Source organism: Mustelus asterias, unplaced genomic scaffold, assembly GCF_964213995.1.
Source record: "Mustelus asterias unplaced genomic scaffold, sMusAst1.hap1.1 HAP1_SCAFFOLD_525, whole genome shotgun sequence".
Taxonomy (NCBI): Eukaryota; Metazoa; Chordata; class Chondrichthyes; order Carcharhiniformes; family Triakidae; genus Mustelus; species Mustelus asterias.
The window spans coordinates 93780-114837 of NW_027590476.1; the positions used below are offsets into that span (position 1 = coordinate 93780).

At 46.5% G+C, this 21058-nt stretch overlaps 1 protein-coding gene, 1 pseudogene and 1 gene segment (V, D, J or C); all 3 read right to left on the bottom strand.

The window, feature by feature from the left end:
• Positions 1 to 2769: 2769 nt before the first annotated feature.
• Positions 2770 to 3307, bottom strand: LOC144486932 (T cell receptor alpha variable 38-1 pseudogene; annotated as a pseudogene).
• Positions 3308 to 3638: 331 nt separating this feature from the next.
• On the bottom strand, positions 3639 to 8228 carry LOC144486933 (T cell receptor alpha variable 10-like). The segment is given in 3 exon segments: positions 3639 to 3701; positions 7747 to 8033; positions 8195 to 8228. Coding segments are annotated over 3 exon segments (384 nt in total).
• A 7433-nt stretch (positions 8229 to 15661) lies between these two features.
• LOC144486934 (uncharacterized) overlaps positions 15662 to 21058 on the bottom strand; it is a 59787-nt gene continuing 54390 nt past the window's right edge. Inside the window, exons 4-6 of the mRNA XM_078204949.1 lie at positions 16488 to 16699; positions 16161 to 16412; positions 15662 to 16076 (exon numbers count right to left, since the gene is read on the bottom strand). Of these exons, the coding sequence (XP_078061075.1) occupies positions 15662 to 16076; positions 16161 to 16412; positions 16488 to 16699 (879 nt within the window). The remainder of the gene's footprint in view (positions 16077 to 16160; positions 16413 to 16487; positions 16700 to 21058) is intronic.

The window sequence follows — 21058 nt, forward strand, 5'->3', positions numbered from 1 at the left end:
CAGTGCAAAAGGAGGCCATCAGACCCTTCGAGTCTGCAGTGACTCTCCGACAGAGTATATTTTCCTGGTCCTCTCCTGCTCCATCACCGTAACCCCACAGATTTATCGTGGCTATTTATTCTAACCCACAATTTTTTGACAAGTTGGCATGCTAAATGCATCTAACCTGCGCATCATTGAACTGTGGAGGCAAAGGGGCACCCCACACAGACACTGGGAGCATCTGCGAACTCCACGTAGCCTGGAACTGAACCCGGATCCCTGGAATTATGAGGCAGCAGTGCTAACCACTGTGACACCACTGTACCAATTAATGACAGCCAAGCACGCACGATGGGGTGAATGGCCCATCGCACGATCTGCAAATATTATGGAGTTGCAGGATTCCCTTGGTGGTTTACACACTTCGCTGTGCGGAAGTGAGCAGTGAGGATAAGGTGGTGCTGCTCCATTGGATGACTGTCGATAAAACGCGAAATGAAGCCAAGGTCTGGTCCACTACTTTTGCTTTCACCGTCTTTGCCCGGGTGCAGACAGCAGCGGAATGAATCGTTTCAGTAATTGCTGATGGCGAGTTGTGGGGCTGATCAACAAGGAAGGATCACTGCTTAAATCTGGTGAACATTATCCATTTCCAAACAATCCAAGAGCAGAGAACACACGTGACCTTAAATGTATGTCGCCAACTTTAGCTTTCTACTTCTTCTTTACACCGCCAATCTCATGGTCTCTACTAATGACGGATTCATTAAATGAGACAAATAGAAAGGGCACATTGATTTTCAGGTAGCAATGTGAAAACTCCGCAACGACGGTAAGTCACGTTTCGGGTAGCTTTGTTTGTCGAGTTTGTCAAAATCAGTTGTCACCCCTTGAATTATTTGAATTAATTTCCAGTCATTTGATAGCGATAAGGAGGTTTACAAAAAATGAGAGGTTGGTAGAACAGAGAGACGGAAGCAATGAGACAGAGTTATGAGGAAAGTCGCATAAGACACAGAAGGAACCAGAAAATGCGATTCTTTACAGCTCTCATTTATTGGCGGGGAATATCCATCAGTTCCGGCAGCGTAGCCAATCCTGTCTCTGGGAAATGCCCCTCAGTTCCTCAAAAAATAAACCTAGGTTGGAATCATCAGCAGAATTAGAGCATTTTGTTACTTTGCATCGAGATGTATACAGGGAAACCATGTGTTCTCCATGTTCCTTACTGATTATAATGATCTTGCTGCCCGGCGGGTCCATTATTAAATGGTAACCATGTCATCCAGTGGTTATTTTTAAACCCTGACTTTTGAGCCAATCTGTATTTGTGTGACAGGAATGAGTGGCAAAACTTCAGTGTTCCAGGCTCATTTCGAATTAACAATTCGGGAAGGACAGTGTGGACTGGACTGCCGTTACTTGATAACTTACACTACCCCAACTCTACCCTGGTACATGTAGTATTCCGGGGAAGCTCCGAGACATTTGCTGAAGAAATATAGCTTAGGGGGTTACGAAAGGTCCCCAAACGGAGGTTTTCTGCAGATTTGCAGAAGGGAAATGAAACAGTTCCTTTATATCTCGCGGGGGCTCTTCTGTCGGATACTGCCGTGTATTTCCGTGCGATGGAGCACACACTGATACAGAGATAGAGCGGATCCAGTACGAAACCCCCCAGAATGGGAGTTCCAGTTGGTGGCCAGAAGATGGCGCTGTCACACCGATCAATAGGGACAAGAATTAAACCCAGTGAGAGTCACAGAAAAGAACAAAATATAACCCCACATAAGAAGTGAGGAACACTTGCGAAATTGTATTCGTTGATTTTAAGGCGCGTTCATAATAAAACTCGCCTTCGGAAATCTATTTGATCTATTTCGTTCAATTAGTGTTTTGAAGCTGTTTCCACGCCTGTCTGTAACACTAAACAACTCTTGTTCATCTCCCCTTTTAGATTTCTGGAGCCTTTGGCCCGAGACCAGTTCTCTGGGTTCTTTTGATCAGAGTGTGTTGTTGGGTCAGAAACAGTTTATGAAAAATGAACAGATTTCAGAACTCATTGACTTTGATCATTCAATTGAATTTCACAATCTTTTCCGAACAGTATTCGAATACTCATCTGATTTACAGAAACGAGGAGCAGCGAGAAACAGATGAACAATGCGGATATGGTAAGAAGTTTAATGCTACCCTGGTATTAGGTGGAGACAGTCAGGGAGATGTGGAAACTGGCTGCTCTGAACTTCGGATTTATTTGAGAAATCAAAGTCGCAACTTTATGAAATGTGTTCAGGGTGTGGAAGCTGTCTGGAATGTAGCAATAGTGATCAAATAAACGCTATGAACAGCTCACCCTCAAAGGCCCCCAGAAACTGAAAAGGGAGATGGAGCGAGTGGTGTTCAGTATGGTAAGCAGGCATGGAAAAATAAGGAAAGGACAAATAGGGACTTCGGGATCAGAGGACGTCACACAAACATGGAGAACTGTCCGTCTGCTGTGTGTGTGGCGCTTCACGGCCAGGTTTGACGGATGTTTGGGATTTTATCACCCAGGTCTGATTTTAGAGGAATACAGAGTTGATTAGCAGCAGAAGGGACGATTTAATTGACACATTCATTATGTGATGGACTTGTCGGCCTAAAACGGTTCTGCAGTTTGTTTTCTCGGCCTCTCCTGGAAACAGTTGGGTGACAGTTGATCCGAGGTGAATATGGTTTCCTGTCGGTTTGTGTTTGAGCGGCTGACAGCGCCGCTGCTCATTGTGGCTGCATCTGCCAGAAGTTCTATACAGCAGCGAGGAGCTCTGACTTATCCTGCTGAGACAGTTTTTGTACAGGAGTCAGGCTGCTTTCCATCACTGTGAGGCTGAAAGCGCAGTAATACACGGCCGCGTCAGACAACTGCAGATCCGAGATAGTCAAACTGATGGATTTCTTCGAGGTTTGGAGGTCAGTCGAGAAACGGATTTTAGCAAAATCTGCTTGATCTTCATCACCCCCCGAGTTCTTTCTCAGAATGTACTCGGGCTGGGAGTCTGGATGCTGTCGATACCAGTATAAAATATAGTAGGTTTCTGCAGTATCATAGTTGCAGTTTAATGTCACCGCGTCTCCTTCTGTCTTAACATCTGAGGACAGCGGCTGAGTGACAGAATCTCCATGGGTCAGACCTGGAAAATATGTTCAAATAGATAAAGAAAAGAGTGATGTGTAATCAACAGTAAGATTCAACCCAAGTTTTGGAAATGAGAAAACTAACGTGATGCCCAGAAATACCTGTTAGAAATGCCCCCCACACAATCCAAATGATGAGTATCTTCATTGTCTCTGTCCGCTCTGTGAAGGCGGAATCGGATATTTGAAGACACCCATTCTAATCCCCACCCTTAATAATCTGATGACGTGTCTCAGAATGCTCACGCGTCAGTTCCGTGTCTCGCCAGTGGCTCCGTGAGATTGATAATTGCTCAGATGACTGTTAGTGAATGGAAGCTCTCCAACCTGTACTACATTCGGTGTCCCTGTTGGGCGAATTGTTCCGCTTTGGAAACGGGATGTCAAGAAAAAAAAACTTCATTTTGCTATTAGAACGGAGGAGCAAGGAGTGTTGATTGATTTGGTGGATTTCCAATCAATGTTCTGTGCACATTTTCTTAGCTTTCGCATCCGAGCATTAGTGCCTGAGACTCCAGTGAGAGTCCAGAGAACGGTGGAGGCTGAGGGCCACAGAATAATTTTTAAGCTGAGCGAAACCAACATTTTAACTAAAATTTATGCCACGGTTCAAGAAGATCAAGGCAGCAAAGTGGATTTAAACGGAAGATCAGATGAACTGTAATCTGACTGAATGGTAGAGCAGATTGCAGGCAGCCTAATTTTTGTGTTCGAATGTTCAGATATCAGCGGATGGGCTGTGAGATACTTTGCAATCTTCGTTGTTTTACTAAAGGAACAGGGAAGTCGATCAGTGAGCTCTAGTTGCCTGTTTATTGTTCCTGAGATAATGTAAAAAGTGTACTGTGGATGTTGTACTGAAACTTGACCATGCCTGAAATCAGCAGGGTTAGGATACCAAATTGTTATAGTGCAGCTAATTATGACATTGCCTTTTCTTCAAAGGTCCATTCAGGGACAACAAGTTGCACTTGGTAGTTGTGGCCCCATCTCATATAATATACTGGGAAGTGTCAACTTCAAGAACTTCCGCTTTTTCTTTTTAATCATTGTCAACATGGGGTCACTGGAAAAGCAATTCACGAACCCAGAATGATGCTTTGGGAAAAGTAGTTCAATCCCATCATATCAACTGGTTACATTTAAATTCGATTTACGAGAAAAGTAGTCAAAATTCTACCCCAGCAGCTGGTTAAATTTAAATGTGATTAATTGATATTGAAAGCTACTCGCAATGATTGTTCCGAACGCGATCACTGCAAATCCACCTGGTTCACTAATGCACTTTGTGGAAGGAAATCTGCCTTCCTAGCCTAGCCTGGTCTGTGTGTGACTACAGAACAACTGTAGTCACATAACTAACTCTCAAATAGCCCAGCCCGTTTCGAGGACAATTAGTGATCGACAAAATCTTGGACTTGTGACCGACACCCAATCAATATTTTTCTTTAAAAAGAGTAGTCATCATTTGATTAATAGTAATACCTAAATTACAGCAGTCAGGAGAACAGCATATTCTTTACTTTTAATTGGGAAGGAAACGCTAAGTGAAAAAGTGATATATTGACGAGCAGAGGTCCTTCTCCCGAATCAGTAACGTTGCAGCTCAGGAAATATTCTCCTGGAGTGGAAACACAGATTCACGCCCCCACAACGCTCATAGATCCACCCGCATTTCTGATACAACCAGTGCCAAACAAGTAAATCAACAGAAATCTCTTCATAGAATCCCTACAGTGCCGAAGGAGGCCATTCAGCCCATTAAGCTTGCACCGACAACAGTCACACCAAGGCCCTATCCCCGTAACCCCACGTGTTAATCTCCTAATCCCCCTAACACTAAGGGACATGACTATTCCACCTAACCTGCACATTTTTGGACTGTGGGAGGAAACGCACGCAGAGACGGGGAGAAGGTGAAAACCCCACACAGACAGTTACCCAAGGCCGGAATTGAACCTGGGCCCCCTTTGCTATGAGGCAGGAATGCCAGCCATTGTGCCACCGTGTCGCCCATTTACTAATACAGGATACATGAGGTGAGAGCAGAAAAATGGGACTGCGTGGTTACTGCCAATAGCAGCGATATGCGAATGGTGCCAGAGGTTTTGTCGCCATCATTTCAAGTTGGGAGAAATATGTGACGACTGCGCCCTCTGGCGGTGACTCAGGTTACGTGACGCTGTCCGCAAGTGCAAGGTTGACGATGGGCCGTCTCCAGCGGGCTTTTACTGAGGGACATGTTTTCAAACAATGCAACTATATAAATAGACGTGAGTGAAATATGAGTAACTTGAAAGAACAATGCATTCAGGGTCATTTCTGAATCTCTTCCTTTCTGTCTTTCTCACAGCTTTTGACTTTGTATTTCGCACTCGTAATGTCTCACTTTCCTTCAATTCTCCTTTCATACTTTTCTGAATTGTTGTCCTCTGCCCGTAATCTTAAACCGAAAACCAATTCCAGGATTCTGACGCAAGGGTGCGGCGTTATGGAGAGCACAGTGGTTAGCACTGCTGCTTCACAGCTTCAGGGACCTGGGTTCGATTCCCAGCTCGGGTCACTGTCTGTGTGGAGTTTGCACATTCTCCTCGTGTCTGCGTGGGTTTCCTCCCACAGTCCAAAGATGTGTGGGTTAGGTTGATTGGCCATGCTAACATTGCCCCTTAGTGTCCTGAGATGCGTAGGTTAGAGGGATTAGCGGGTAAAATTAGCAGGGAAATGGGGTTGGGCTTTGGTGCGATTGTGGTCGGTGCAGACTCGATGGGCCAACTGGCCTCTTTCTGCACTGTAGCGTTTCTATGATTCTATGATATGGTTCAAAATGAGGATGGTGTGCGGCTTGAAGGGGTGTTCTCATGCAGCTGTTCCTCTTATCCTTCTAGATGGAAGAGATTCTGGATTCGCAAGGTGCTGTCGAAGCAGGCTTGACGGATTAATATAATCACAATGTAAAGTACGTGCATCAACTTCTAGTGTAGGATTGTGGTTTTGTTGGTTAACAAATAAGGAACTGTGGACGCCGTTATTTTTAAGCAGATTTGTTTATTGATGAGAAACGTTGTGCAAACATTGTTGCCCAGTCTGCCCAGAGACATTGGAATGCAATGATTTATAGAGTCCACTCTCTAGGCCTCTTGTACCATCCACCTCCTGCTCTTCCAGTTACCATGCCCTAAGAGGGCATTGGTGACCATGAATGTCCTTATCATTCTGTGACTGTTTATTTCAAATTATTCCAGCGGATTGCCATTGACCTCTGCAGTATTGTTGACCAGGCATCTGTTCCGTTCCCATCACCTGCCATCAGGAATACTGAAAGGGTTTACACGGCACACAACCCCAGAATAGAGGGACGACACTATAGAACCGATTTGACTTTAATGTCTCTTTCCCGGGTGACTGTTTGCGTGCCAGGCAACCATCTTATGTGTACCCATCTGTATATGGGTACACATAAGATGGGACTTAATAGACATTAAACCCCCACCCCATCAACATCCTGGGAGTTGACAGAAAACTGAACTGGACCCAGGAACATAAATACAGTGGCTACCAGAGCTGATCAAAGGTTAGGAATCCTGCGGCGAGTAACTCACCTCCTGACTCCCCAAAGCCTGTCCACCATCTACAAGGTACAAGTCAGGAGTGAGATGGAATACCCTCTACTTGCTTGGATGAGTGTAGCTGCAACCACACTCAAGAGGCTCGACAGAATGCAGGACAAATCAGCCGGCTTGATTGCTACCCATTCCATGAACATTCATTCCTGCCATCACAGACGAACAGTGACAGCCGTGTGCACCATCTGCAGGGTACACTGCAGCAACTCACCAAGGTTTTTTTTTTGGGCAGCACAATCCAAACACACGAGCACTGCCATCTAGGAGAAGAAGAGCAGCGGGCACATGGGAACACCACAACCTCGAGGTTCCCTTCCAAGTTATTCTACATCCCTACATGGAAACATATCGTTGTTCCTTCACGGTCACTGTGCCAAATCACTGGAACTCCCTCACTAACAGCACAGTGTGTGTACCTGCACATCAGGGACCACAAGAAGGCAGTTCACCACCACACAATACACCAATGTCAGCTGCGGGAATAGACTATCTTCGTGCTGCGAGGTGAGTCTCTGTCCCGGATGTATAATAATAGTCGTGTTGCTAAGTGAGTCTATGTGGCGGTTATTGTGCATTTCATTTGTTATGAACTTCAGCAGACTTTGATCCATTCTGAATTTAGTTATAGGAACGAATGCCGAGGAGTCTGTGTCCGTGGGCTCATCTGAGTTAACAATTCTGGATGAACAGCCGGTAATTTTCTGCTCTATTGCCTCCACTTCTGAGCGCATCCTTCAACTGATAGCTCGATACTCCTGGTATCTGCTTACTATATAAATCGCGGCATGGGGTTTAGTCTCGAGATTTACCAAAGTGCTTCTATGATGATTTGAACAAGGTCAAATTGTCTGGTAAATAGAATCGCCGCCTTCGTGAACACGTGATCAAAACATCTTCATGGAGTTGTAAATACCCGCTGAGGTTTTTGTACGGGGTTTAGCTGTAATCTAACGCTGTGCCTCACTGCACAGTAATAGACCGCCCCGTCCTCCAAACTGAGGGCGCTTATATTGAGGGAGCCGCTCTGTGTGGACTTGTCAGTAGCCGCCAGATATCGTCCTGAAACTTCATTTTCCTCCACTACGAATGCATTGGTAATAATCCATCTCGGTGGCTGTGCCGGTTTCTGCTGATACCATTGCATGTCGCTCATCTCCTTGTCTGTATAGTTACAATCCAACTGCACCGAATCCCCTTCTGATGCGATTATTGTCACCGGTGACTGAGTTACTGGATCTGCGCACAGTCCACCTGTAAAGGTAGAGGAATTAAATATCAAGAGTTCATGTAAATTTATAGTTTGTGGAACCTCCCATCTACACCTCACATGGATATTTTTGATGGTTAATTAAATTGGCATCTTTGTGTATAAATATGTTTCCGTGGTTTGATGAACGTTGTCCGGTACTTACTGTGCAAGAGCGCCGCCAGAACGATCAGAAACATGTCCGACTGGATTTATTTCAGTGAATGAGAATGGAGGAGTCAGAGAGTGAGAAAGAGAGCGGGAACCCAGACTCTGCTCCGTTGATTGCAGTGTGTGTGAGTGTGAGTCAGTTTGTCTGTGTGGGTGTAATTGTGGGGAGGGGAAGTGGAGTCTATTGTGACCTCAGCAGCCTACCATCCATACAGGCTCCAGTGATAATGTCACGTGAGATTGTAACACCCCCCTCCCCCCAGCATCCCTCCCCATTCCAAAACCGGGCTTGAAATTGGCGCCCTCTGCTGACAAATGTTGTTTAATGCAAGTTCGCATTTGGCTGTTGAGTCGATTTCAAGGGTTTACTCCAACACATACCAAGGCACAAATGCTGCCCAGGAATCCGAATTGGTGCTCTGTAGAAAGTCCTTGTTACGTTTCCTACTTACATCGTAAAATGATGCGGGCATCATTCCTGGAATTCTCTGTTCAAATCCCGGGTACACCGAAGTCCAGAGCATACCAAGACTTTGGGAAAAGTGCGGTGCTGGGGGAGATATTTCCGTGTAAGTCAGAGAGACGAGGATCCAAGGGCACAGCCTCAGAGTAAAGGGACGATCCTTTAAAGTAGAGATGAGGAGGAATTTCTTCAGCCAGTGGGTGGTGAATCGATGGAATTCATTGCCACAGAAGGGTGTGGAGGTCAGGTCATTGAGTAGATATGTTTTTGATTTGTAAGGGGATCAAAGTTTCCGGGAAAAGGCGGGAGAATGGGGATGAGAAACTGAGCAGCCACAATTGAATGGCGGAGCAGACTTGATGGGTCGAATGGTCTAATGCTATTCCTATATCTTATCGTCTTAAAGGCTTATGGTTATAAATCAGAATAGTGCCAGGGATCAACAGACTAATTTGGTTTATTTTGCTTACAAACAAGAAGGTACAAAGGCGACTCAGTTGATATGTTTAGAATTTTCCTCTTTTCAGAGAGTAAAATTTAATATTATAAATTTAATATATGCCGCGATTTATATAATTGTATAATTTAATATTGTAAAGTCACCGCTTCTCCTTCTGTCTTTACTGCTGAGGACAGCGGCCGAGTGACAGAATCTCAGTGACCCATATCTGGAAAAAGGTTGTCTTTGGAGGAGGTGGACTCATAAGAAAATATTCACGTTCATTCAGTTTGGCACTCGACATTCTTTGTGTAGTGTAGCGGGTAACATCTGTATTTTATACACGACAGCGCCCAGTTCCAAACAGTCGAGTTAGCAAAATACTAACATGCTGCGTTTGTTCAACAATTTCGGGCCTTTACCAAGGATTTCTGAGCTGCTTTGGATACAAGCAAACCAGTTATATTTCGGTGAAAGCGCCGGTTGCGTAGACTCGTTGGTCTAGGGGCATGATTTTCGCTTTGGGCATTTGAGGTGAAACTGTGTGAGAGGTTGACTGGGACAGCCATTGTATTAGACGGTTGGATGGAGCGAAATTTGTTGAGTGTATTCAGGAGGAATTTCTCATTCCCGACGAGAGGGGGCAAAACTTTACTTCCTCTTGGGAAATAATGTGTTGTTTCTGCATGATGTGGGAGCTGGTGGACCCCACTGTGGTTCCCAGTGAGCATGTCTGCAGTAAGTGTTGGTTGCTTGAGGTACTCCGGCTCAGGGTCGATGAGCTGGAGTCTGAGCTTCAGACACTGCGACATATCGGGAGGGGGAGAGTTACCTGGACGCTGTGTTTCAGGAGGCAGTCACACCCTTTAGACTAACTAATTCAGCCGGGGGTCAGGGACAAGAGGGTGTGGCTGCGAGCGAGGCAGGAAGTGGGATCCAGAAGGTAGAGTTGCAAGAGCCTCAGTCCCTGAATCTGTACAACAGGTTTGAAATTCTTACTCCCAGTGTGGATGGGAACGGGGACTGCAAGGAGGATGAGCAAACTGCCCACGGCACCGTGGTACAGGGAGCCGTTCAGGTGGAAGAAGAAAAAAGAAATGTAGTGGTAATTGGGGATAGTGTAGTTAGGGATATTGACACTGTTCTCTGTGACCAAGATCGAGAATACCAAAGGTTGTGTTGCCTGCCTGGTGCTCGGGTCCAGGATATCTCATCTGGGCTGCAGAGGAACTTGGAGTGGGAGGGTAAGAATCCAGTTGTAGTGGTCCACGTAGGTGCCAACGACATAGGCAGAACAGGAACAGAGGTTCTGCAGAGGGAGTATGAAAAGCTAGGAGCCAAATTAAAAAGCAGAACCAACAAGGTGGTAATCTCTGGATTACTACCTGAGCCACAAGCAAATTGGCGTAGGATCAATAAGATTAAGGAGGTAAATGAGTGGCTCAAAGATTGGTGTGGGAGGAATGGGTTTGAATTCATGGGATATTGGCACCAGTATTGGGGAAGATGGGACCTGTTCAGATGGGATGGTCTTCGTCTGAATCGTGCTGGGACCAGAGTCCTGGCGAATAGTATAACCAAGGCTGTAAATAGGGCTTTAAACTGAAGAGTGAGGTGGGGGGGGGGGGGGGGGGGGTGAGGGAGGGAGGGTTCAGGGGCATGGGGAATTATAAAATCAAAGGTAAAGGAGAGGGTACGAGTGCAGGTTAATGATGAGGACATTCACCTAGTTAAAGGAGTAAAGGGCTCAGGCAGAGTAAAAAAGGTGACAAACACAAGAAGAGAGGTGGTTAACGCAGTGCAAGGAGATGGTCTGGGGAAGGATAACCAGTTTGAGACAGGTAGGGACAGAGCATGCAATCAAAAGAATGCACTAACAAATCGGGTCCATATAAAGGCTAGCATAAAGACACTTTACCTGAATGCACGTAGCATTCGAAACAAAGTGAATGAGTTGATGGCACAAATCAGTACAAATGGGTATGATCTAGTGGCCATTACAGAAACGTGGTTGCAGGGTGACCAGGACTGGGAACTGAATATCCAGGGGTATCAGACATTTCGGAAGGATAGACAGGAAGGAAAAGGAGGTGGGGTAGCTCTGTTAATTAAAGATAACATCAGGGCGGTAGTGACAGACGATATAGGCTCTAAGGAGCAGAATGTGGAATCGTTGTGGATGGAGATAAGGAATAGTAAGGGGAGAAAGTCACCGGTGGGCGTGGTCTATAGGCCCCCAAATAATAACTTTGAGGTGGGTCGGGCTATAAACAAGCAAATAATGGGTGCGTGCAAAAACGGAACAGCAATAATCATGGGGGATTTTAACCTGCATATTGATTGGTTGACTCAAGTCGGACACGGTGGACTTGAGAAAGAGTTCTGAGAATGCTGTCGGGATAGTTTCCTCGAACAGTATGTTACAGAACCTACGAGGGAGCAAGCCATCTTGGATCTGGTCCTGTGTAATGAGACAGGTAAAATTAATGATCTTCTTGTGAGGGATCTTGGAATGAGTGATCACAATATGGTTGAATTTCTAATACAAATGGAGGGAGAGAAAATAGGGTCCCAAACCAGTGTCCTCTGCTTGAACACAGGGGAGTACAATAGGATGAGGGCAGAATTGGCTAATGTAGACTAGTTGGTAGGACAGCTGAGCAACAGTGGTGGATTTTTAAGGAGATTTTTCTCAGTACTCAGCAAAAATATATTCCTGTGATAAAGGGGAAATATGAAGACATAAGGCAGCAAATTAGAGGAGTAAATTGGAAGGAGGGATTCTCGGGGAAATCTACTGAAGAGAGGTGGCAGTTTTTCAAGGAATGTCTGTCTAGGGTTCTACAGGACAATGTTCCGAGCAGGCAGGGAGGAGTTGGTAGGTTAAAGGAACCGTGGTGCACGAAAGCTATGTGGGACCTAGTCGAGAAGAAAGGAAGTGTATAAAAGGCTTAGAGAGCTTGGCGAAGATAGGGATTTAGAAGAGTATAGGGCTTGTAGGAAGGGACTAAAGAAGGAAATTTGGAGAGCCAGAAGGGGTCACGAGAAAGCCTTGGCAAGTAGAATTAAGGAAAACCCTAAGGCGTTTTATAAATATGTGAAGAGTAAAAGGATGAGACGTGAAGGAATAGGGCCTATAAAAGGTGAAGGCGGGAAAATCAGTACGGAACCAGTAGAAATGGCAGAGGTGCTTAATGAGTATTTTGCCTCGGTTTTCACAGAGGAGAAGGACATGGGTGGATGTACTGTGGGCTTGCGGTGGACTGAAAAGATTGAGTATGTGGACTTTAACAAAGAGGTTGGAATCGTTGAATGGCATCAAGATAGATAAGTCGCCGGGTCCGGATGGAATGTACCCCAGGTTACTGTGGGAGGCGAGGGAAGAGATTGCAGAGCCTCTGGCAATGATCTTTGCATCGTCGATGGAGACAGGAGAGGTGCCGGAGGATTGGAGGATTGCGGATGTGGTTCCTATTTTCAAGAAGGGGAATAGGGATAGCCCAGGTAATTACCGACCGGTGAGTCTAACCTCAGTGGTTGGTAAGCTGATGGAGAAGATCCTGAGGGACAAGATTTATGAGCATTTAGAGAGGTTTAGTATGCTCAAGAATACTCAGCATGGCTTTGTCACAGGCAGATCGTGCCTTACAAGCCTGGTGGAGTTCTTCGAAAATGTGACTAAACACAGTGACGAAGGGAAAGCGGTAGATGTGCTTTATATGGATTTTAGCAAGGCGTTCGATCAGGTCCCCCATGCAAGGCTTCTCGAAAAAGTGAGAGGGCATGGGATCCAAGGGGCTGCTGCCCTGTGGATCCAGAACTGGCTTGCCCAAAGGAGGCAGAAAGTGTGTATTGATGGGTCTTTTTCTAAATGGAGATCGGTCACCAGTGGTGTGCCCCAGGGATCTGTTCTGGGACCATTGCTGTTTGTCATTTTCATAAATGACCTGGATGAGGAAATGGAGGGATGGGTTGGTAAGTTTGCCGACGACACGAAGGTTGGTGGGGTTGTGGATAGTCTGGAGGGATGTCAGAAGTTACAGAGGGACATAGATAGGATGCAAGTCTGGGCGAAGAAGTGGCAGATGGACTTCAACCCAGATAAATGCGTAGTGGTCCATTTTGGCAGGTCAAATGGGATGAAGGAGTACAATATAAAGGGAAAGACTCTTAGTACTGTAGAGGATCAGAAGGACCTTGGGGTCCGGGTCCATAGGGCTCTAAAATCGGCCCCACAGGTGGAGGAGGTGGTTAAGAAGGCGTATGGTGTGCTGGCCTTTATCAATCGAGGGATTGAGTTTAGGAGTCCGGGGATAATGATGCAGCTATAGAAGACCCTCGTCAGACCCCACTTGGAGTACTGTGCTCAGTTCTGGTCGCCTCATTACAGGAAGGATGTGGAAAAGATTGAAAGGGTGCAGAGGCGATTTACAGGGATGTTGCCTGGATTGAGTGGCATGCCTTATGAGGATAGGCTGAGGGAGCTCGGTCTTTTCTCCTTGGAGAAACGTAGGATGAGGGGAGACCTAATAGAGGTATATAAGATGTTGAGAGGCATAGATCGGGTGGACTCTCAGAGGCTTTTTCCCAGGATGGAAATGGCTGCTACGAGAGGACATAGGTTTAAGGTGCTGGGGTGTAGGTGCAGGGGAGATGTTAGGGGGAAGTTTATCACATGGAGGGTGGTGGGCGAATGGAATTGGCTGCCATCAGTGGTGGTGGAGGCAAAGTCAGTAGGGTCTTTTAAGAGACTCTTGGATGAGTACATGGGACTTAATAGGATGGAGGGTTATAGGTAGGCCTAAAAGGTAGGGATATGTTCGGCACAACTTGTGGGGCCGAAGGGCCTGTTTTGTGCTGTAGTTTTCTATGTTTCTATGTTAAAGAAGGAATGTAAGAAAAGGGATAACCAGCCGTGGATAACTAAGGAAATAAAGGAGAGTATTAAATTAAAAACCGATGCGTACAGAGTGGCCAAAACTAGTGGGGGATTAGAAGGTTGGGAAAGCTTTAAAAAACAACAAAGAACTACTAAGAAAGCGAGAAAGAAAGGAAAGATAGATTATGAAACTAAACTAGCACAAAATATAAAAACTGATGGCAAAAGTTTTTACAAATGTATAAAAAGGAAAAGAGTAGCTAAAGTAAATGTTGGACCCTTAGAAGACGAGAAGGAGGATTTAATAATGGGAAACGAGGAAATGGCCAAGGCCTTAAACAAGTTTTTGTGTCGGTCTTCACGGTAGAGGACACAAATAGCTTACCGAAAATTGACGGTTGTGGGACTATAGGGGGTGAGGTCCTTAAAACGATTACTATTACTAAAGAGGTAGTGCTTGGTTGGCTAATGGGACTAAAGGTAGACAAGTCCCCGGGCCCGGATGGAATGCATCCCAGGGTCCGGATAGAAATGGCAGAAGTAATAGCAGATGCGTTGGTTGTAATTTATCAAAATTCACTGGACTCTGGGGAAGTGCCGGCTGATTGGAAAACAGCTAATGTGATGCCACTGTTTAAAAAAGGAGGTAGACAAAAGGCGGGTAACTACAGCCCGGTTAGCTTAACATCCGTAGTTGGGAAATTGCTGGAATCCATCATTAAACATTTCTAAAACAAAAAGGTAAAAGTGATGGTCAATTGAGCCAGGATTTTATTCTGGGACCTTCCTGTCCAGAAGTCCAGAAGTAACATCAGCTGGGATTGTAACTTAGCAGCAGAAACCCATCTTCTGTTCTATTCCCCCAATTCCCACAAAATAGTTTTTAGATTTGGGTGAGTTTGTATAAAATTGACAAAGGTGGAGATTCAAGACACTTAACAAGTGAATAAAGGCAAAAGATTCCACAGATTCTGCACAAACAAAATAAACTTTACTATACACAATGATAAAGGGAAAACAAGTTACAATATGTGGAAGGTAAAACATTCAAGGACTTTCGAGAGGAAAGGGAGGTGGGATGGTAGTTCACAAGGGCATGTGTCAAAGATATTTTAATGAGAAGTGGGTGATGATATCGGATTTGAAGGAGAGGAAGATATTGGCAATATCAGCTGATATGGAGAAGTTGTGCTGTCAGTAGGACATTGGGAAAAGGATTGAGGGATCAAGAGATGGGTCTCATGGGCAAGATGAGCTCTAAGAGGACATGAGGGGAGGTAGGAGAGAAACTGCAGAAAGATGAGAGTTCAGAGCTCAGATAAAGGGCAGCGTTAGAGGAGGTTTGTTCCAGTGGGTTAGCGGAAGGAGGGAAGCAGGAGAGGCAGCTGATTGGATTGTCTCAAACTTAGTGACAAAGAAGATTGTGAGTTTTATTCCCAATGAGCACTTGCGGGGAGGTGAAGATGGGAGAGGGACAATGGGAGAGCAACTCAAAAGGAATTCAGTTGTGCTGATGATATTAAAAAGATTCACAGTACTGAACACAAAGATAATTTATTTGACTTTTATTCAGAATATTAAACCGTATAACTGGCTGGAGTTCATTAACATCAACAAAAACAAACGCAATGAACATATTACAGTCCTGGATAGGATTAGCAGCAGATTCCAATCACTGTGGTTACTCGTGAATTCTTTGGTGTCTAAGCAGGTAGGATGACCGAGTGAATCTCTTCCCACTCTCAGAGCAGCTGAATGGCCTCTCCCCAGTGTGAGCTCGCTTGTGTCTCAGCAGGGTGGAGGACTGAATGAATCCCTTCCCACATTCAGAGCAGGTGAATGGCTTTTCCCCAGTGTGGGTGCGCTGGTGTAGAATGAGATCATATGATCGCCTGAACCCAGTCCCACAGTGAGAGCACCTGAACGGTCTCTCATCAGTGTGAACACGTTGATGGGAAGTCAGTTCACCAGAACTTTTATAGCACTTCTCACAGTCAGAGCATTTAAAAGGTCTCTCCCCGGTGTGAACTCGCTGGTGTGTCAATAGGTGGGATGACCGAGTGAATCCCTTCCCACAGTAGGAGCAGGTGAATGGCCTCTCCCCAGTGTGAACTCGCTGGTGTTGCAGCAGGCGGGATGACCGAGTGAATCCCTTTCCACACTCGGAGCAGGTGAATGGCCTTTCCCCAGTGTGGATGCGCTGGTGTAGAATGAGATCATATGATCGCTTGAACCCAGCCCCGCAGTGAGAGCACCTGAATGGTCTCTCATCAGTGTGAACATGTTGATGGGACATCAGTTCATCAGAACTTTTATAGCACTTCTCACAGTCAGAGCATTTAAAAGGTCTCTCCCCAGTGTGAACTCGCTGGTGTGTCAATAGTTGGGATGACCGAGTGAATCCCTTTCCACACGCGGAGCAGGTGAATGGTCTCTCCCCAGTGTGAACTCGCTGGTGTACAGTGAGGTTATGTGAATGCTGGAACCCAATCCCACAGTGGGAGCACCTGAATGGTCTCTCATCAGTGTGAACACGTTGATGGGACATCAGTTCCCAAGAACTTTTGAAGCACTTCCCACAGTCTGAGCATTGGAAAGGTCTCTCATCAGTGTGAACTCGCTGATGAGTAAATAGGTGGGATGACTGAGTGAATCCCTTCCCACACTCAGAGCAGGTGAACGGCCTCTCCCCAGTGTGACTGCGCCGATGAGTTTCCAGCTGGGATGGGGAATTAAATTCCTTCCCACAGTCCACACATTTACACAGTTTTTCCATGGAGTGACTGCACTTACGTTTTGACAGGCCAGAGGATCGGCTGAAGCCTCGTCCACACACAGAACCCGTGTACGGATTCTCCCCACTGGGAATAGTGCTTTTTCCTTCCATGTTCAAAATCCACTGATATTCAGTTATGATAAATTGGGCGACTCTGGCAGTTCCTGATATGATATTTACTTTCAGTTTCCTGACTGCAAATCGTCCCCTTCTAGTCCCTGTGAAACTGATTCAAAACAGAAAAAAGGGGATTGAGAGAAAACCCATAGAGACAGGTGATGAACAGAGTCCAGACCGAAGCAACAATAAAAATAAAACACGCAGGAGGCCAGGAACTGAGGATCATCAAGATATTCAGCAGACTGGGCAGCCTGTGAGAGTTACAAACATTATTGAGGGCTCAGGTTGCTGACTTGCCCTCAGTCTATAATGAAACATCTAGAGTCAGGCACTGACTAATGGCGGTCACATTTCCCACAATGCTCTGCACCCCAGAAACCCCTCTATTCAAAAGTTGCTCACCGCAATTCACTAATCATCGAATCCTTACAGTGCAGAAAGAGGCCATTTTACCCATCGAGTCTCGACTGACTCAGAGCATCTTTCCCAGGCTCACCTCCTGTCCCAGTAACCCCACGCACTTACTCTGCTAATCCCCATCCTGAACTTTTTCTTCACCCTGCCTGCAACCACAACAATATATTCTGTACCCGACTCTTTTCCTTCCCCCCTCTGTACTTTACCAAGTTATGATTTTTTTTTCTGTATAACACGCAAGAAATAATTTTCACTGTATCCCAGAACACGCAACAATAATAAATCAAATTAGACCCTATACATCTTGGGACGCTAAGGGACAAATTTAACATGGTCAATTCACCGAACCTGCACACCTTTGGGCAGTGAGAGGAAACCAGAGCACCCAGAGGAAATGCACACAGACAGGGGGAGATTGTGCAAACTCCACACCTGAGGTGAAGATGTTGGACTGGGGTGGGCACAGTAAGAAGTCTCACAACACCAGGTTATTTGGAACCACGAGCTTTTGGAGAGCTGATGAAGGAGCAGCTTCGACAAACGGTCATCTGGACTCAAAATGTCAGTTATTTTCTCTCCTCACAGATGCTGCCAGACCTGCTGAGATTTTCCAGCATTTTCTCTTTTGGTTTCAGATTCCAGCATCCGCAGTAATTTGCATTGATTCCAAATAACTTATTGGACTTTAACCTGATATTGTAAGACTTCTTACTGTGCAAACTCCACACAGTCACACACCCATGGCTGGAGTCGAACCCTGGCGCTGTGAGGCAGCAGTGTGAATCACTGTGCCACAGTGAAGGGAGTTTGCAGCAAATTTCGGGTGATAACAATGGGCTGGATGTTGCTCAGAATGTGGAGCACTGCAGCAAAGTACAGAGAGACAGAGACAGAGCAGCAAACTGGACTGAGAAATGGAGTCTGCAGACTGGAACTGGCAGCATGAGGAGAGGTTATTTAGTCTAACACTCACAGCAATCTACAACCCACCCCCATTACCGAGACAGTGAGACAGAGATTACAAACACTCACCAACACAGCTCCACTGAAACGTCCCAGGAAAAAGGGGGAATCTGTGGCTGTTCCTGTCCTGAAATAGCCCCAGGACTGTCACTCAAACCCCCAACCCGGCCCAGTTCACAGCTCAGTCTCTCAGCTTGCAGCTTCCTGCACTTCGAGCCAACCCTGTCCAGGTGTGGGAGGGATGTGGAACCACAGAGTGTGGGGAGGGGTGACCTCCTGCTGTGCCCCAAATAGTTTCTCCTTCCCCTCCCCCATGGCGCTCTAAGCTCTCAATGTGGACGGGTTGCTGGACTTTGCAGAGCCTCACTGAGCAGCGCTTGTCCCTTATCCTGGGTCACCCCTTCCCCCTGGGTTCAGTGTGTTCAGTTCGCTGCTTCTTTCCCTGCTGAACCTTCAGTTAATCAAAAACAGGAAGTGCTGGAAAACCTCAGCAGGTCTGGCAGCATCTGTGATCATCCAGACTGGAAGTATTAACTCTATTCTCTCTCCACAGATGCCAAGATTTCTAGCATTTTCTGTTTCTGTTTCAGATTCCAGCACCCGCAGTATTTTCAGCACTCTGCGTCCAGGGCAGGAAGCAGTGAGCATGGATCTGTCAATCACACATGAGGACGGCCTCAACCGGGATCTTGGGTTCATGTCACACTATCTGTAACCCCCACAACTTGCCTGGGCTTGCAAAATCTCACCAACTGTCCTTCATCTGACGAAGGAGCAGCGCTCCGAAAGCTAGTGGCGTTTGCTACCAAATATACCTGTTGGACTTTAACCTGGTGTTGTTCGACTACTTACTGTGTTTACCTCAGTCCAACGCTTGCATCTCCACATGCTTGCAAAACACACCTCTTTAATCTGTGCTTAATCCTCTCTCCACTCACATTGTCTGTACCTTTAAGACTTGATTACCTGTAAAGACTCACATTCCAACCATTATCTTGTAAATTGAGTTTGTGTCTTTATATGCCCTGTTTGGGAACACGACTCCCACTCACCTGATGAAGGGGCAGCGCTCCAAAAGCTTGTGGCTTGTGCTCCCAAATAAACCTGTTGGACTTTAACCTGGTGTTGTGAGACTTCTTACTGTGCTTACCCCAGTCCAACGCCGGCATCTCCACACTCTGAGTGGAAACAGAGAGAAGTAGGAGAGGCCGGAGGTGAGGAGAGAGATTTTATACATCTACAACTCAACAGGAACTTTGACAGAATTTCCAAACCCTGTGAACACCATCAGCTCCAAGTTCCTCTCCAACTCACACACCATCCTGACTTGTCTGACATCCAGTACTGAAAGAACAGAAATTTATTTCATTTAAATACTGGGAAGACTGAACCCATTGTGTTCAGTCCCCACTACAAACTCCACTCCCTCACCAACAACTTTATCTCTCCTCCTGGCAACTGTCTGAGGCTGAACCCGGCTGTTCACAACCAGGGTGAAATAGTTCATCCCAAGATGAGCTTCCAGCCACATGTCCACATCATCATCAAGACCACCTTCATTCATAGAAGCATTAATAGTAATTAATTAACAATAATGAATAATAAAATACAGTGTCGAAGGAGGCCATTCAGCCCATCGAGCCTGCACCGACAACAATCCCATCCAGGCCCTATCCACATATTTACCTGTTAATCCCCCTGATACCAAGTGGCAATTTATCATGGCCAATCCGTCTAACCAGCACATCTTTGGACTGTGGAAGGAAACCGGAACACCCGGAGAAAACCCACACAGACACGGGGAGAATGTAGAAACTCTGCACAGACAGCGACCCGAGGCTGGAATTGAACCCGGGTCCCTGGCGCTGTTAGGCAGCTGCACTAACCACTGTGCCACCGGGCCACATGTCAGTGCCATCGCCCGACTCCAGCCCAGTCTCAGCTCATCTGGAACCCTCACCCATTCCATTGTGACGTCACACTCTCACCCATTCCATTGTGACGTCACACTCTCAACCATTCCATTGTGACGTCACACTCTCACCCATTCCATTGTGATGTCACACTCCCACCCATTCCATTGTGACGTCACACTCTCACCCATTCCATTGTGACGTCAGGGCTTCCCTCTCCGATCACAATCCCTCCCGGCCTCCCACATGCAGCCTCAATGGCGGCAGTCAGCCCGGGTCTAACACTACAAGCTGCCGCTCCATTTGGTACAAAGGGGGGGACCGGGAAGTTCATTTCCGGGGTTTGGGTTTGAACAACATGTTTACAAAGTCTCTCCACCCACCCGCCACATTTATCATTCCCCGTGCGCCGCCCTCTACCTCGTATTGATCTCGCTTCCAAGTTAAAACCGTCCGTCTGTCCGTCGCCATTACCCGCACTGCGCATGCTTCAGGCCCCGCCCCTCATTCACTCCGATTGGTTGGAGGACCTGCCGCTCTCGCTCGGTCCTCCAGTCCCGCCCCTCGTTCACGCCGATTGGTTGGAGGACCTGCCAGTCCCGCCCCCTCTTCCTATTGGTCCGGAGCTGCCGTCAATCAGTCCCCGGGCATTGTGATGTGGAGCATGCGCATTGTCATTGCTGTTCTTGGCGCTTGTTTGTCCCGGAGAAGCGGAGTCAGCGTTAGGCGGTGGCTGGGAGGATTTGGAAACACTTTGTGGATCCGCAAACCCTTCAGAATCATTGTCAGCTCCCTGGTTTGCAGCTGCGGGGCTTCTCCCTCCCTCCCAGGAACAGGGCCAGGTGGGCGGGGAGGATTCATAAACACCCGCTGGAGGCCCCAACAGCCC